The 18,542-nt window shown below is 45.7% G+C and overlaps 2 protein-coding genes across 4 annotated transcripts in view; one reads left to right on the top strand and one right to left on the bottom strand.

Moving 5' to 3' along the window:
- Positions 1-18,542, bottom strand: part of LOC149362659 (uncharacterized) — a 176,227-nt gene that overhangs the window by 79,233 nt on the left and 78,452 nt on the right. For 2 of the 3 annotated variants that reach the window (XM_089573153.1, XM_089573154.1), the window contains exon 3: positions 18,213-18,323. The exons of the other annotated variant lie outside the window; for it this stretch is intronic. In XM_089573153.1, coding sequence (XP_089429279.1) covers positions 18,213-18,323 — 111 coding nt within the window. The remainder of the gene's footprint in view (positions 1-18,212; positions 18,324-18,542) is intronic. 3 annotated transcript variants of the gene reach the window in all.
- On the top strand, positions 6,350-10,090 carry LOC149362670 (uncharacterized). The gene is made up of 2 exons (XM_089573149.1): positions 6,350-6,683; positions 7,512-10,090. The coding sequence occupies exons 1-2, from the start codon at positions 6,662-6,664 to the stop codon at positions 9,785-9,787; spliced, it is 2,298 nt and encodes a 765-aa protein (XP_089429275.1). The 5' UTR covers positions 6,350-6,661; the 3' UTR covers positions 9,788-10,090.

Raw genomic sequence — 18,542 nt, 5'->3', positions numbered from 1 at the left:
GCGCAGTCTGGTAGTCACATTATCTGTTTATTTTTCCTTGGATTACTGCACTTCCAACGTGACTTTGTTTTTGAGCCATCGGTATAAAATTCACTGTAGGTGTCATATTTTTCTTGTAGTGCAAAGAATTCCTGTAATATGTACTCATTTGGCGTTTGCTTTTTATCTAAATGTGTCATTGTGAAGTCACATACTGAAGGCAGGCTGTACCATGGTGGCAAATATTCATTCCTTTGTGCAATATTCGGTAAGCAGTCTAGTACAGTTAGCTCTTCACATTTGTCTTCAAAGCGCAATAGTAATGGTCTGATAGAATGTGGTTTGTTGATGAATAATCTTTTAGATGGGCACTTGGTGACAACTGGATGGCAGAGATGTTTCGGAAGAGAACGGATTTTTAAGACGTATGTGCATGTTAGTGCGATTCTTCGGTCCTCAAGAGCGGGCTCATTAGTTTCAACGTATAGGTTGGCTACTGGTGATGTTCTGTATGCTCCAGATGATAGGCGCAGACCAAGATTATGAATGGGCTCTAATCTTTTTAAGTAGGATGCTCTTGCCGAACCAAATACTATGCACCCGTAGTCCAGCTTGGAGCGCACCAGAGAGCGATATATTTGTAAAAGGCTTGCTCTATCGGCCCCCCACCGCTTCCGTGAGAGCACTTTTAAGATATTGAGGGCTTGAGAAGCTTTCTTTTTAAGGTTGTTAATGTGTGGTAGAAATGTGAGTTTCCTGTCGAAAGTTAGGCCTAAAAATTTGTGTTCTTGTTTAATTGGTAGCGCAGTGTGATTCAGGTATAGATTGGGATCGACCTGTAGGCCTCGTCGCAATGAGAAAAGAACAGCTACTGTTTTTTCAGGAGAAAATTTAAATCCATTTCTGTCTGCCCAAGAACCTAGTTTATTTAGTGTGATTTGTATTTGTCTCTCACAGGTTGATATACTGGAGGACGTGCATGCTATTTGTAGGTCATCTACATAAACTGAATACATTATGGACTTGGGTATTACTTTAGCTAAGGAATTCGGTTTGGTTTGGTTTATGGGGTTTAACGTCCCAAAGCGACTAAGGCTATGAGAGACGCCGTAGTGGAGGGCTCTGGAAATTTCAACCACCTGGGGTTCTTTAACGTGCACTGACATTGCACAGTACACGGGCCTCGAATTTCTCCTCCAAAGAAATTCAACCGCCGCGGCCGGGATCGAACCCGCGTCTTTCGGGCCAGCAGCCGAGCACCATAGCCACTGAGCCACCGCGGCGGCACTAAGGAATTCATTTTTACTATGAAGAGTGTAGTGCTTAGAATGCACCCCTGGGGTACGCCGTTCTCTTGGGTGAAAGTCATGGAGAGAGTTGCTCCTAGGCGGACTCGGAATGTGCGGTTAGCCAGGAAGTCGTTCAAGCAGTTCAACATCCTGCCGCGGATACCTAGCTCTGCTAGGTCACGGAGGATGCCGAACTTCCACGTAGTATCGTAGGCCTTCTCCAAGTCGAAGAAGACCCCAATACAGTGCTGCTTGTGGATGAACGCCTCCCGGATGGTGTTTTCTAGACGGACAAGGTGATCTGTGGTCGAGCATGTTTTCTTAAACCCACATTGGTGTGTATCTAATAGTTGCCTATATTCAAGTACGAAGGTCAGTCTAATGTTTATTACACTTTCGAAAGATTTAGCAATGCAGCTGGTGAGGGCTATTGGTCTGTAACTGCTAGGACTTGTTGGTGGTTTTCCGGGTTTGAGAAAAGGTATTATGACTGCTTTTTTCCACTCGTCAGGTATATTTCCAGTTATCCAGACTTTATTAAAGAATTTTAACAGTGCCTCTACAGCAGCCTCGGAGAGATGGGCAAGCATAGCATAATGCACGTTGTCTGGTCCTGGTGTTGTCTTTTTTCCAGAGGATAATACCTTATTTAATTCTTGCAGTGTGAGAGGCTGGTTGTAATCCTCATGTATACCTGCTCCGGATGGGAATTTTTGTTTTTCAGCTATTGAAATGTGTTTGTGTAATTGGATGAGCTTGAGATCTCAGCAAAATGCTCGCCCAATATGTTGGCCTGTTCTTCTAAAGATGTTTGTGTCCCGGGTGCTGTCAAGAGAGGAAGTGTGAAAGGGGTATGGTCAGCAGTAAATTTACGAACTTTTTCCCACATTTTCTTTGATGTTGTTGACCTGTTTATTGAGGAGAGACATTTCTGCCAAGAGGTTTTTTTCTGCATTTCTTCGCACATACCGCGCTCTGGCTTTTGCCTTCTTAAAGGTAAGTTTTCTGCAGTGGGATATCGACGCTGAGCGCTCCAGGCTTTGTTTTGTTGTTTTTTTGCTAATGTGCATTCTTTTGTGCAAGTCCTGTTGTTTGTGGTATAGCGAGTGTTGCGGCCGATATTATGCATTCAGTAAACTTCTCATTAATTTCATCTGTGCTAAGGTCATCCCAAAATTCCTTTTCCAGAGTGGCACTTTTTGTAAAAAGTGACCAGTCGGCAAGCTGAATTTTCCAGCGCCGTGGCCTTGTGGGGATGATTGGAGTGGATGATGAGAGCCTGATGACGGTAGGTAAGTGATCGCTGCCCATGGGGTCATTTAAAACATCCCATTTAAAATTGTTAAAAAGTAATGGTGATGTGAAAGCTAAATCGAGAGAGCTCATTTTTGCTGAGCTTGGACAGCAATATGTCGCTTTTCCCGTATTTAAAAGACAGATATTATTCGAAAGTATAAAATCTTCGATTGTTTGGCCTCTAGAGTCACAGCGTTCGCTTCCCCAAAATGGAGAGTGAGCGTTAAAATCACCAACTACCAGAAATGGCTCCGGCAGTTCATCGATCAGGCCTTCTAGATCTTGGCATGTTAATGTGATGTGTGGGGGAAGATATACAGAACATATTGTTATGGTTTTGTAACTGATGACGCTAACCGCAACCGCCTCAAGTTTTGTTTTCAGTTTGATTTCTTGAGCCGGGACGCCGCTTTGGATGATGATTGCGACGCCTCCCGAGAGTCTATTTGCATGTTCGCGATCACGCCTAAAAGTTGTATAATGTTTTAAGATATTTGAATGTTGTGGACCAAGATTGGTCTCCTGGAGACATAGAGCTAGAGGCATCACTGACCCTAGAATATGTGTTATATCACTGTAGTTCCTCAACATTCCTCTACAGTTCCATTGAACCACAAATGTCATGTTTGTTTTTTTGGGTGGGAATAGAACGGAAGAAATTTACTGTCTGGGCCCGTTACCGGGGTTCTATCTTTTCTTCGCTCGTGAAAGCCGGTCCGCCGCTGCAAAGCGGGCGGAGTGGTAGTTGTATCCATCACCTCACCAGAGGTGCTGGAGGACCGCGAAGCCACGGATGTGTTGGTGTCGGGCCTCCACCGACGAAGGGAAGTCCTGCGGGATGCTGACCCGTGGGCCGGCACTCCCTGGCTTGGAGTTGGCAGAGCAGCCTTGGCTGTCTCTGCCTGGGGCGTTGATGGGAGTGGCCGCGGCAGATGCCGGAGTGCTGCGTGGTGCACCGCCCCTGCGCGCCACGTCAGCAAAGTTTGGTTTGGCTGTGAAAGAGAATGTATTTGTCAGTGCAAAACGCCTTCTGGCTTCTTTGAATGAAATGTTTTCTTTGGTCTTAATGGTGATGATTTCTTTCTCCTTTTTCCAGGACGGACACGCCCTGGAGTACGCAGCGTGGTCGCCTTCGCAGTTAGCGCAGCGTAGAGCTGCGTCGCATTCCTCAGAATGGTGGTCCTTCGACGCGCATTTCGCGCAAGTTTTGCGGCCGCGGCAACTCTGTGAGCCGTGGCCAAACCTCTGACAGTTAAAGCACCTTCGTGGGTTAGGGATGTCGTGCCTTACATTTACTTTAAGGTATCCAACGTCCATTGTTTCAGGTAATGTGCATGTGTTGAAAGTCAGAACCAGATGTTTGGTATCTATTTCTTTGTTGTCCTTGCGGATCTTGATTCGATATACATTTTGCTCGGAAAGCCCTTCCAGCATTTCTTTCTCGGTAAGGTGTAGAAAATCATTTTCTGAGATGACGCCACGGACAGTATTGAATGATCGGTGTGCAGTGATGGAGACAGGTGTGTCTCCAATAGACACTATGTTACAGAGTTTGGTGGTTTGGACATTTTCTCGGAGTTCCAGCAATAAATCACCACTGGTCATTTTCGATACTTTGTAGCCGGGGCCCAAAGCTTCTGTTAAGCATTTCGATACCATGAAGGGGGATATAATTCTGGCCTGTTTATCTTGAACTTCACTGTGGACATGGAATTTCACAAATGTTGGTTTCTTTTTGGAAAAAAAGTTCTCTGCTTCGTTCCGCCCTCTCTTGAGAGAGCGATCAGGTTTTGAAAGGGGGGGAGCCATAAAAAATTGATGTTTTTCGGTCATTGTGCCAGCCACCCACCATGGATGGAGCCCAACAAGGGGAAGGGACAGGAACTTGCAAGCAAGTCCTGTCCGCGCCAGCTGTACACCTTAACTATAACCTAATATGACTCAACACAGGGTAGTTGGTCACACACGGTTAACCCTCGCCGCCAGGAAAGAGAGGAAAAAACGAAGAAGAGAGGAGGAGACAGGAGAGCTGTAAGAAAGAGATAGGAAAGTGAAAGATAGAGGGGAGGATAGGAAAAGGCGACTGCCGATTTCCCCCGGTCGGGTCAGGCCGGAGGTGCCGTCTACAGGAAGCTGGGGCCAAAGTGGTGTGTTGCCTCCGCCGAGGGGCCTTAAGGGTCCAAACGCTCGGCATCGGCTCAACCACCAGGATCCCCTTTTCCCCGGACACGGCGATGCCACGCACGGCTAAGCGCGGATGCTCAGGTTCGTGGTGACGCATTGTTGACCATCATCCCCCTGCGGGGATGTCCCTGCGGATGCTCGGGTTAACCCCGTGGTGTCGCCACTCACCAACGTCTGCATGCTGCAGACGCCTCCCTGCGGGGAGGAAGTACACATGTGAACGAACAAGTACAGCAGTGTAGTATTTGTTAAAAAGCTTTAATTCTCAACATAAAATTGCAAAGAGCAAGGAATCTCTATTGGAGAACTGCTCGACTCGCGTCGTCAGCGAAACCAAGTTCATTTCATACGTGTTCAAGAAGAAATGAATCGCCTTGGCTATGCATGAACATGGCAGCAATTGCGGACCCACTGGAAAAATTTAAAAGGGAAATACAACAAGGTACGTCAAGTGGTTTATTTCCTGTTTACTGAGTCGTCCGAGCTCGCCAACCACTTAGTACTCATGCTTCGAATTCGTTATTTTGTGTATGCTAGGAAAGAGAGCTGCAGAAGCTGTGTAGAGCAGCGCCGTCGAAGTGGCGGTGGTTCAAAGAAATGACTTCCATCTTGGCCCATCGTCCTATGGTTGAAGCTCAAGAATACGGCTTGGATGGCGACGCAGCAGTCGAAGCTGACTACAGCCGCGGAGGTAAGGCATGCATAGTTAACGTGACTATTTTCGAGCTTTCGGTACAATGGAACGAAATGTTGCGTCGGTCGGCGGTCGGCGCAGCGCCTAAAATGTGCCTCGCACCGTCGATCAATACACCAGATCGACGTCACGCTTTTGATAGGCCCTTTGCAAGACCTCGAAATCAGATTCAGTTCGCACCGACAGCTACCCCTGTTTGGAAATATAATAGGTGCAGTGCTGGCGCGTTGTGTTCTACCTCCGAGCATAAGCACACGTCGCCGCCGTCCTGCCTTGGCTCAGCCGGGTGGATTGTCAACTGAGCCGAGATGAAGCGTTTTCAGGTTGCCACGCGTGTCAGGTTGCGGAAAACAAAACGTTTTGACAGAGTTACCCGTCTGGCTGGTTTTAATAACTGTAGCGTACTTTGAGGCAACTGCAATAAATACTTTTTAACACGATAGCGTTAAGGATACCACGATGTGGAAAATCCGGCGCTGTCGTCGGCGTTGTGAGCGAAAAATCCTGATCATTACAGCTTTGTTTTTACCCTGCCTTCTCCTAAGATTTCCTACACTGGGTTTCACTGCATGCAAGCAGTGTCTGCCTCTGGTTTTCTAACGCTATTTTATGCTTGTATACAGAAAGGAGTGATGACGACAGGCAGCAGCTTAATTCTGACGGCCCAGCTCCATCAGCTGACGACTGTACACAGTCACCTGGATGCAGCACAAACTCGCCCCAAGGCAGTTCAACTTGTAAGTGGCTATGTTTTCACATTTTCTTACATGTAATCTGTTTATCTTAGGATACATATATTTAATGTGGTCATTTTGGATGGGTATCCTTGAGCTGCAATAAGAGATTCAGTTTCTCATGTAGAGATGCACCGTTTCAGTGATGGAAGTGCTGCGCCAATTGCGCCAAACTGCGCCAAAAGAAAAATGCTGCTACATGTTGCGCCAAACAAGCATTTTTATTAGTAATTGCGCCGCATCTGCGCCGAAACGGCGCTGGGAAAACGAAGGCAAAAAAACGTCAAGCCACACAGAAACCGAAAACATGTCTAATATCATCATTATTGAAAATCCAGTGGAAGCCTGTTGTAGCCTTGGCCGTAGCCGGGTCAAGCCGCGCCCGCCTCCATGTTTACACGGCGCACGTTGGCAAGCTGTTCGTCGTGTTTAGAACACTGTAGTCGTGTTCTTTGTGGGCTGCCTTCAGGTTCGCTACCGGGTACATGGCGCTTTCAACGATCAGAGGTAAGTTTCGAATATTTTTCAGGGTGATTTATGTACCCTTTTGTAAGATCGACACCGCGTTTAAACGTTCTTGAGTTCCTGGCGCAAGTCAGATGGCGATATGACTGAAATTGCGTCACCTTTTCCCGGGCGCGCGTCTTGCCAGTTCTTTCAGTCACGGTAGCGGTGTTTATCGTTATGCGGCTGGAGTCGGCACGTGCACGCGGAAACGTCCTCAGTCACGACGTTGTTGCGCGTCGTCGAAGGCTCGGTACTTCGCTGTTGTTATCCATCGCGTACTGTGGCAACGCGGTGTTGGCAGCATGAACAGCATAACGAGCACGCTTTGCACCCTGACTCATTTTCCGTTTCTGACCGAAATAACGCAGAGACCTAGACTTTTTCGCACCAGTGGGCACGGAGAACTACTCGACGACATTAGGGTTAGCACGCTTCAGGTGGCAGGCGCGGGCCTTTATTTTAGCCGATCGAAAACAACCGCATTGGTCACTTGGTTTAAATCGCAATAGAATCGCACGTTGCGTATAATTTTTGTACAATTTTTCATGTTGCGTGTTGCTCGCGGTTGCTTAAAAGAAAGTAAAAATAAAAGCGCGGGCTTTCAAACGAGGCCAACTAGGCGCTGACGGAGCGCGTAGTTCGCTAGTAGCAGGCGGCCGAAACAGTGTGACTTCAGATTCAGACATCAGTTTACAGGTCTTTGGCGCGTATTGGATTGACATGAAGTAAGCTTATATGTGTATATCCATTTGTATTTTACAATCCGAGCCAGCAGTTGTCAATTGTCAGTAGTCTGAAAAAAAAAATTTTTTTTTTTCATTATTTCAGGGCGGAAAAGCAAGTTTAAGGCCCAGGTGCTAAATGAAGAGGATGCCAATGGTGACTGTATTGCTGTGTGGTGCAGAGCAGGACCAAAAGAGGAGGAGGCCACTTGCATTATCTGCAACAAAGTTATAAACTGCTCACAACATGGCGTAAATGCTGTGAAACGGCATGCTTCTAATAAGCAACACGTTGAAGCTTGCAAGCAACACAGAAATGAGCTGGGAGTTTTGAAGAAGCCTGCTGCTGCTCAAGCTCTGTTGACATCATGCCTTCTCGCAAGACCGGATGTATCTGAAGCAGATCGTGTCACATTGGCAGAGACTTACTTTGTTCTTGGTGTGGCTGTTTCTGGGATTCCATATTCATGGGGGGACACCGCAACCTCGCTCTTCCCTCTGATGTTTCCAGATTCAAAGGTTGCAAAAGAATTTCAGTGTGGCAGAAAAAAAGTCTCGTATATAGTGTCGGATGGCCTTGGGCCATATTTTAAAAGAGCAGTTGTTGATGAACTTAACAAGGCGGGTGTGTACTACACCATCCAAATCGACGAAACTCCTCTTCCGGAACAACGGTGCCAACAGCTGGACATTGTAGTTAGGTACTTTTCTGAAGTTTGCAAGCAGGTTGTGGTGGAGCACTTGTGTTCATTTCACTTAGGGAGTGCAACCTCAGATGTTTTACTTGCACACGTGAAGGAAGGCATCCAAGACCTTCCTCAAAGGAATATGTTGAGCTTCTACAGTGATGGCCCAAATGTTATGAAGAGTTTGAAAAGAAAGCTTAAGGAAGATGTAAATCCTGCACTGCTAGACATAGGAGAGTGTAGTTTGCACAAAGTTCACAACAGTTTTGCAAAAGGAATTGAAGCGTTTGGCAGTGAAGTGGAATCAACTTTGTTAGATGTGTACTACTACCTGAAAAACTCTGCTGTTCAAAGTGCTGTGCTCAAAACACACCAAAAGTGTCTTGGCCTGCCAGAAAGTGTCTTCCTTCGGCATGTAAATTCACGTTGGCTCACCCTAGGTCCTGCCCTTGAGCGCTTTATTGAGCAGTATCCGGCACTTAAGTCCATGCTATTAGACGTGAAGCAAACGGCTCACTCTTCTGTTACAATGTACAAGCGCCTCCGACAAAGTCTCAGCAGGAAAGACCTCTTCCCAAAGGCAGTTTTTCTGAGGAATGTCACAGATCTTTTTGTTGGATTCTTGAAACTTTTCCAGCGCTCTGAACCTCTACTCCACATTCTGTATGAAGAAATGGTACAGCTGACCAAGAAAGTTCTCAGCCGTTTCGTGCGAAGTGATGTGTACCGTGACCTGACAGGGGAACAGCTGAAATCTCTTGACGTTGAATGTCCAGGAAACTGGAAGGAAGTTGTTGAGATAGGTGTGGACACAGAGGGCTCCATCACGAACTGGTCAGCAGAAGAAAAAAAATTGTTTAGGCTGGGGGCACGTACTTTCTTTATGAAGTCTGCGGGTTACCTACTTTCAAGGTTGCCCTTTGACAATGGTGTGTTAAAAGATCTTAGGTGTCTTGACCTAAGCAGTGCACAAGAAGAAAGCTCAGCTGTGGCATTTCGAAACTTGGCCCAGCAAGTTCCAGAGGTGATTGCTCCCAAGGAAGTCTCAGCCCTGATGGATGAATTTTCACTGATTTCATCTGAAGCGCTGTGCGTTGATTCATGTGAACGACTTGACAGCACATGGCAACATGTCTTCAGCCTACAGAACAAAAATGGTGGCATTAAATATCCTCTGGTAGGAAAGCTTGTAAAAGCCCTGCTTTCTCTTTCACATGGCAACGCTGATGTGGAGAGGGGTTTTAGTGAAAATCGCCGGATCCTACAGGAGCGCAGCAAACTGTCTATTGAAAGCGTGAATGGATTGCGAGCCATACAGTCATTTGCGAAAAGGTATGACAAGAACGTCTCTACCATTCCAGTCAAACGTGACATGCTCACTGCTGTGGAACAGTCATATAAACGCTACCAAGAAAGACTGACTGCTGAGTGTGAGCCAGCTGCCAAAAGAAGCAAACTTGACCATGGCCAAAATTCAACAAAAGGATGTCAAAAGCAGGACCTGCAAATGGAGATTCAGTCAGCAAAAAAGATGCTTTGCAATGCAGAAGCATTGATTGCAAAAGGAATGAAGGCAAAAACTTTTGATGACATTGAAAGTGGCCAGGAACTACTTAAGAAAGGACAGGAAAGGCTTGCGGGTGCTCTCTGCAAGCTTGAAGCTTCAAAAGAAAAAGTGCGGGCTCGTAGAGTGTAACGTGCAGACTATTGTGAAATGTGTTGAGTGACTGACTACTTCAGGCTCGGATTGATTCTGAACTTCTACTTCTTTTGTGGCAAGTGTCATTAGTGACTGTGGTTTCTTCTAGTTCACATCATGTTGCTCCCCTTTTTTGGCTTTGATCTATTTCTGCCACAAGAACTGGTGCTTTAAATATTTAACTTGTTTTATCACACCATCTGTAACTATTCACATTCTTAATTGTTCATTTCTTGTCATTCGTGTTGACTGTTGTGTGAAATGTACAGTGTGTTTCATAATAAATAGCTGTAATTGTCAGTCGCTTCAGTGATGCTTTCAACACGGGAGGTACACTGGCGTAATTTATTCGCCATCTGCTCCAAAAACAACAATGGTTGCTCCAAACTGGTATTTTTTCTGCTCCGAAAACACCAATGGCTGCTCCAAACTGGTATTTTTTCTGCTCCGAAAACACCAATGGCTGCTCCAAACTGGCATTTTTACTGCTCCGAAATCTGCTCCAAAAAGTAAAATGCTGCTTCCATCACTGCCGTTTTAACAATACATTGCAATATTATGCCGAGCTCTTAGGTTACTTGGCAAATTGCCATTGCTATTAGCACTTAAAGGGAACCTAAGGAGAAAATGAGCTCAGGTAATGGTTTGCTCAACGCCCACATTCTTTTTTTTTTTTCAGACGAAGATGTGCATGAAAACTGGCGCTTTAATTTTGTGGGCTGTGACAACAGCCTATGGCCTCAACACGTCAATGAACTGCACCCACATCGCTCCTTACGCAACGCTGCTGGACCGCTTTAAGCGCTGCAACATGACCGTTGAAAACGGATAATATGTCCACGCCGTTTCTAACATTCTTGTAGAGCTGGACGTTCCACAATATTTCATTCCTGCCGACCCGGAGACACTGACGATAGGACAGCTTCTCGTGTCCGACGACGAAATGCAGACAGCATTCCGCGAGAGGTGATTTTATTAGCACTTAAAGGGAACCTAAGGAGAAAATGAGCTCAGGTAATGGTTTGCTCAACGCCCACATTCTTTTTTTTTTTTTTCAGACGAAGATGTGCATGAAAACTGGCGCTTTAATTTTGTGGGCTGTGACAACAGCCTATGGCCTCAACACGTCAATGAACTGCACCCACATCGCTCCTTACTCAACGCTGCTGGACCGCTTTAAGCGCTGCAACATGACCGTTGAAAACAGATATGTCCATGCCGTTTCTAACATTCTTGTAGAGCTGGACATTCCGCAATATTTCATTCCTGCCGACCCGGAGACACTGACGACAGGACAGCTTCTCGTGTCCGACGACGAAATGCAGACAGCATTCCGCGAGAGGTGACTTTATTAGCACTTAAAGGGAACCTAAGAAGAAAATGAGCTCAGGTAATGGTTTGCTCAACGCCCACATTCTTTTTTTTTTTCAGACGAAGATGTGCATGAAAACTGGCGCTTTAATTTTGTGGGCTGTGACAACAGCCTATGGCCTCAACACGTCAATGAACTGCACCCACATCGCTCCTTACGCAACGCTGCTGGACCGCTTTAAGCGCTGCAACATGACCGTTGAAAACGGATAATATGTCCACGCCGTTTGTAACATTCTTGTAGAGCTGGACGTTCCACAGTATTTCATTCCTGCCGACCCGGAGACACTGACGATAGGACAGCTTCTCGTGTCCAACGAACCTGTGGACAACAAAACTGCTCAGGGTAGTACCGTCTGCATGTCGCTCCAGTCCATCAAGATTAGAACATGGGATAACTTTTCACTAGCAACTGATAAGCAGTACGACCAGTTCGTTACGTTCCAGGATGAGAATTTTTACTCCGTCCGTGCTCTATGACATTGATCAGATCACACTTAATGGCACGTTCGGCAAGCCACAGCAAGCCGCCATCGCCGTCTGCCACGCGCCACGAGCCGACGGAAGATGTAACTTTGACATCTACGGCTTCGTCGGCCTATGTAGGTACAACTTAACCTCTAATTTCAAGATTGTGGATTTATTCACTGAGATCTGCAATATTCACACCATCGCGTTCCGGCTTCTGAACAGAGGTTTCAGGTATGCCTCGCTCATCGGCACAAAATTACCCGAAATTCCTGAGGCAATCTTTGTCTTAAAGCGGTTAGATACGCTCGACATGTCCGATACCAATGTGCCACCTGACATTGAATTCCAGTACTGTCCCGGAAATTGTCAATGGAACAGCAGCGTTCAACGGCTAATTATGAGTGGAACCAGCCTCAGCTCGTTACCAAATCGCGCCTTTTGTGAATTTTCGCTACTCAAGACACTTGAGCTAGAGAACTGTCACATAACGCAAACCTCTGGGTCTCCATTTGAATGCCTGGAAAACCTCAAGAGCCTCCCTATGGCTGGAAACAAGATTATGCATTTGGACGGAGAAAGCATGAAGGGACTTAGGAAACTTATTTTTCTGAACCTCAATAAAATCCAGATCGTGCACTTCGAAGGCCCGCAAGTATTCTCTACTTTGATCTCCTACTATGACTTGGTGCATTGGAGTATCCGCCTATCGAGGAGATAAATCTATCGTATAATAGAATATCAGAGTGGAAGGGACCTTTATTTACTTGCATGGGTAAACTGAAAACCCTGCTCTTAGAGCAGAAGATGCCATCCACAATAAGTGAAGACATGTTGTGCGACATCAACTAAGTCAGCTACGTGAACCACTGCTGAAATCCCGAGACTGCTCAAGCTGCCCTCTGAAGAAGAACCTCTCCGTGCTGCAGAAGCACCCTGCTCAGTGTACCGACTGCTTTGTCTGCGAACAATTTGAGGAGCACGTGGGAAGGCTCGTTCTCGAGGTGCCCCGGAATGAGGACTGCGCCCCGGACGACTACCACAGAATTTATGGTGCTCCTGCGCTCTTCTCTATCATGGGCGCCTCCTTGTTTGGCTATGCCTAGCGAGACCCTGACAACCTCTTTTGGCTCCAGGTCCAGGCTGCTCTGCAACAGTAGTCATGCGGCTCTCAACTTTCCAGCTTCCAAGTATTGCGGTCTCGTGAGGTTTAGGGCGTTGCTGGTGGTACCAGTCTTTGTTAAGATCGGGGAACACGGTCCTCGGAAGAATTAGTACCGGACGCGACTCATCGCGAAGCAAATTTGCGGCGAGGGCTGGCGACGGCGGCAGCACCGGCGAAGGCAGCGGCTGCCAGTGGCGGAGTCTGTCCTCAGGGCGTCGGACGGAGTGGTGCTACGCAGGGTCAAGCTGAGGCTGCTAATTGAAAGATGGCTGTGTCCTCGACAGAGGTCTCGTGTTTCGGACGTCCGGCGCGGGAGTTCGAGAAATGCTGGGAGACTGCTGGAAACTCCTTTTTCTCCAAAGGCAGCGAACAGAAGACTTGTCGCAGTGGTCAAAATGAGACATCAGTGTTTGATGAGTCATTCTCTAACCAGACAGCCTGTACAGAACAGGCCTCAATTCGAGTCCTCGACTGGCCGCCCAAGGGTGCCGATCTGAATATTATTAAGCACCTTTGGGGCCTCATGAAAAGGCGCCTTCAACGGAGAACTTTTCAGCAAAGCTGCAAAGAGATACTCTGGCAGGCAGTACACGAAGAGTGGGAAAGATTGAGGACGTCTCATAGGCTCCTCCAAGAATTTTATGCGTCATTGCCCAAACGAATGGCAGACGTTGTCGAAGCACGTGGTGCTTTTACTAAGCACTAAGGCGATCCCAATCCTAGATTAAATTAAAGCCCCAACGATGTGTTCAGTCGCCTCCCAAGTCACGGCATCCTCTCCTTTTCTGTTAATGTTCTTCTTACATGTGACAAATATATATGTGCGCATGTGTGTATGCGTCTATGCATAAATTCAATGATTTGTACGCTGTACCACGCAAAAAATGTCTTATACCAGAAAGGCGTCTCAAACATAGATGAACACCATGCGCGCCGCACAAGCTTTCATGCAGTTCAGTACAAATGTAGATTCAAGGCTTCTGCATAAGTGCAGCATGCAAGTACACCCGTGTGGCTAAAGGTTAGCCTAAAACTTGTCGGTAAAGGCAGCAACATTGAGGTTGAGCATTCGAAAGTGGGGTGCTTAGCCATTCCTTGCACTTTACGTTTTCTGTAAAATATTCTAGGTAACGATTTTGCAAGGCTGCAAACGATCATGCGCACGGGTAAAGCTCAAGATCGTTCCCATGCAATCTAGTATGCCTTGCGCGGCAGCCGGAAAATTTGAAGCTGGCATGGTAGTGAGGAAACACTATACTGATTTTCAATACACGTGGCTGAAAGGACCACGTTCTCTCTTTGGGGAACGACAAGACGTCGCCCCACCACGCTGGTCTATTAGCGACAGCACATAAATAATGACGTTTGACATGTAGTGTAATAGGCCGGCGTTGCAGACTGGCCTCGAAGGCTGACAGGCACATGAACTTTTGTATGGGAGCACAAAAAATATCGGAATCAACGTATGTGTTCATCTGGCTTAATCGGTCAGAATCAGCTGCCTCCATGCAGGTGACTTACATAACAACATTCACTTCCTTTGCCGATCCGCGCGTGCGTTTTGTTTCTCGCATTTCTATTCTGGAAAACCACAGTAATTGCTATTTTGAGGACACGTGCACAAGGCCTGTTCACCCAGGAAACGCGATGAATTCGACAATGCTGTGTCGTGCGCTGCCGCCTCGGAAATGCTTGAATCAGCCGCAGCATAAATAGAATAGTGACTACGCAATAGTACTAAGTTCAAACACGAAACCACAGCCGGGGCACGGTAAGATGGCTTTTGCGACATGTATCACAATATTTACTAAGTTTTAAGAAGTAGGCATACAACTGGAAGCAGGCACTGGTGCAGCATCATATCGGTTATTACAAAGCGATGAATGCCACTTTCTGGACAAACACGCTGTTTCCGACGCTTCCCACTTGTCAGCCAGCCTACCTAAAACCTAAAGGTCAGCCAACCTAAAAGGTCAACTGCGTCTCAAAATACCCGCGCAACATGGCTTCGCTACCTATCCATTTGGCAGACAGAGAGAGAAGCGCCTTCAATGAAATGCAGACAGCGGCGTGCATAAACGGCCGATAGACGCCGCTAATTTTCGCGAGCAGCAGGAGGCCTGGATAGAGATTCGTGCTCACAACTCAGGAAACACAAAGTCATCTTCAAGACATCTAGTTCTTGGCTAGTTTAGCCAAGCAGGTTGGCTACAAGCCATCAGCTGCTATTAGCCGGCTTCAAGCTCAGCTTTTTTTCTGCTAACGCTCCCTCCAATATGGTCTTGAAAACGTCTCAGTAAGCTTCGGCCAAGAACATCAGTAGGTATTGCAGACCTGAACTCAAATAGCCTTATTCAATGCCTGCCTGATTCGTAGCGCTTACTGGAATATTATTTTGCAGGCCATCCACGTAGAAATACTGAATTGTTAGGAATTCTGAGTTTCGGGTGGAATCAATATACTGGTTTTAACCATGCTGCAGAATCGGCTGATCAGTTGAGCATATGGTGAATGTCACATTTAAAAGCATGTTAACCAATGTTAAAACCAGTAACATATTGTGATGAAGACGAAGCTGGCAGTGGCGTGGGACGGAGCGCCCGTGCTAGGCCAGCGGCCATTAAATCATCTCATAGCCATGGTTCACCACGTCTCATTCTTCGGCTGGCCGCCGCGTAACATTTAGTGTGAGGTGCTGGGGTCCCTTCATCGCCATCCTGGTCACGGAGCTTCGGTGTCCTGGGCCTGCCGTGGACGTCGGCCGTGAGTACCTGGTCAGCGCCGCACGGCCGTGCCCCAGCCCGCCCGACCTGAGCCGACCTCGACGCTCACCCCAGCCCCGTCCCCCGCCCGGACCACACGACACGACGACCCAAGACCCGACGGACACAAGACCCCACCGACCCAAGACCCCACTGACCCAAGACCCAAACGTGGAGACACCGCCCCCCTGCCCCTGCCGTTCGGTGCGTCCAGAGACCTCGGCCGTCAGCTCCTGGCACCTTACGGCCCGGATGCTTCGTGGACCGGGACTCATTCTCTCATCTTTCTCATCGTGGCGGCCAGCACTGGACCATCTTCTACATATTGTTCGATCCTTCACTCAAGACCATCGCCATTTCGCCGTCTGTTCGTCACCGATCGGGACGATCGCTCGGAGGCCCCAGGTAGTGTGACGAAGACGAAGCTGGCAGTGGCGCGGGACGGAGCGCCCGCGCTAGGCCAGCGGCCATTAAATCATCTCATAGCCATGGTTCACCACGTCTCCTTCTTCAGCTGGCCGCCGCGTAACAATATTTATTGAAATTCACAAATACAAAAGGTGTAAATTTTTCACTTAGACTTTCAGTACACATAGGAAAACAAGATGGTCAAGTAGTTCAAAAGTCAAAAATATAAAACTGCTCAGACATTGCAAAATTACAAATAATAGAGCAGGTTTCAATATGTGACCAATAAATAGAGTTGAAAACAAACAAATGCAGAACTAGATAAAAAAGCTACATTAAAAATAAACACACAGGCCTTGCTGTCACCAGAAGACTTGTAGCCAGAAACTGCAATAACCAGGATACAAAAAAATGACATGTTCACTCTTAACACAAAAAAATCACTCCAATATGATAAAGTATCAAAGCCATAAACAATGACAAATGATGGCACTGCCACCGGAACATTCAATGACTAGAAAGTGCAAAAATTTAGTTGGAAATTATAAAGATGACCAAACACAAATACATACAACTGGTGTGTAATTGTTCACATAACTTTCAATGGCAACAAATAATGATCAAGTTCTCCTAAATTCAAAAATATATAACTGCTCAGACATTGCAAAACGACAAATAAATACAGCAGGTTTCAATATGTGACCAGTACTTTCACGAAACAATGCAAATGCAATGCAAATAGAGTTAAAACTGCTAAATTACAAATAAACACAGGCGTTACTGTCACGGGAACTTTCAGTGACTAGAAGACTTGTCACCAGAAATTTCAATAACAAGAGTACAAAAAATTTGAGCAGTTCGAACTTTACACATTAAAAAACCACTACAATATGACATAGCACCAAAACTACGAACAAAGACTAATGATGTTGCGGTCACCAAAACATTCAAAGACCAGAATGCACAAAAATTTATCTTAAAACTACTAAAGATGGTCAAACTTTAATACCAATGGTGTAAAATTGCCCACAGAACTTTCAATGGCTACAAGATAATGATGAAGTTCTCCAAAATTCAAAAACAGAACACTGCTTATGAACTGCAGAAATAGAAATAAATATACACATCTAAAAGTCATCAAAACTTTCAGTCACCAGATGATACAAAAAAACTGAAAATTTAAATGTGTGAAACTATCAGTACGCCTTTCAGCACCTAAAGATAACAAAAAGGCTGCATAGTTTAAAATGCAAAACAAAACCTAAATATGGCAAAATTGAAAATGCAAAGTTATAAATTAAGCTGTTACATATAAAATACATATACATATAAATTTTTTTAATACATATTAAAAAATTATGGCTGTGTCTAGCATGAAATAACAAAATAAAAAGCCTATGCCCCTTTCAAACTCTGAAATACATATTAAAAAATTATGGCTGTGTCTAGCATGAAATAACAAAGTAAAAAGCCTACACCCCTTTCAAATGAGATGCAATGCTTAACTTTTTTGCGCCGTTAACTTGACTAATTACTGACTGAAAAAACTATGGAGATTTAAAGGCTGAACAGAAGCTAGATGCATAAGATATATAAAATTTGCAATTAAGGTTATTCATCAAAATGCACTTAAGTATTACCAATGATATTACTAAGGTCTTCCTGCACCAGCAAATATTACTAAGCAATGCTGTCAAGGTGCTCCCGCAACAGCGAGAAACCGCGCTCTGGAGCCACAGAGAGAAGTTTAAAGTGAGCTACATGGTACCAGTGGCCATCAAAAAATATTAGTTTTACTATTTATTTGGCTTAATCACAATCATTCTTAAATAGACATCACTGCAAAACTGCGATCAGGTCCATTGGATCATCGCTTCAACGCCGTAAGCCAGATTTTAGTTGTGCTAATATGAAACTTTTGGCCGACAGTACCCCATTGATTATACATGCAGTTGACAGCTTCGTAGCAGGAAGCACTCATTCACCTGATTGACCTCCCAGTGTAATGGTTCTTCCAGCTGGACACTAGTTCCATCACAATGCTGCCTGAACAAAAATGCACCAACTGAAAATTTGTTTTTAGTTCTACCCAAACCAGTGATGCAGAGAGCCATATTCATGTAAACTAACAATTTTCAAAATCTCGCTTACACCATTGGTTTATACAAAGGCACACACACACAAATGTGATATTCATAACTGTATGTTACACTGCATCTTTAAATAGAATTATGAATGGACAAATTACCTTCTAGAAGCTGCTAACACCCTCAGTAAGCAGTTCTTCAGCCACCCTGCTGCTGCTTGCTGTATCGTGTGGGAATCCGCGGAGGATAGCGCCTGTCCATTCGTATCAATTCTGGAAAGCAGTCACACTTTACTGGAAAACTGTGCAGGCACAGTTGAACAGGTTATATGAAAAAAGCCTTAGTGGCTCATGCTACGATATGAACTCCAGTGTGACTAAATAGTAGCACTGTTTTGGCATTAAGAATATAACAATCACTCATTTTACGTTAATTTTTAAAATTCAAGGTAATTGTGCAGGCCTTACTGGCATACTCATAGGAAGGAACTA

This window comes from Amblyomma mixtum, chromosome 2 (assembly GCF_055824585.1).
Source record: "Amblyomma mixtum isolate Tamu chromosome 2, ASM5582458v1, whole genome shotgun sequence".
Lineage (NCBI taxonomy): Eukaryota > Metazoa > Arthropoda > Arachnida > Ixodida > Ixodidae > Amblyomma > Amblyomma mixtum.
This window is presented reverse-complemented; position numbering and strand designations above follow the sequence as displayed.

Coding starts and splice junctions, on each gene's coding strand:
- LOC149362670 (XM_089573149.1), top strand. CDS start 6,662: ATGGCGCTTTCAACGATCAGAG. Junction 6,684..7,511: donor GGCGCTTTCAACGATCAGAG/GTAAGTTTCGAA, acceptor TCATTATTTCAG/GGCGGAAAAGCAAGTTTAAG.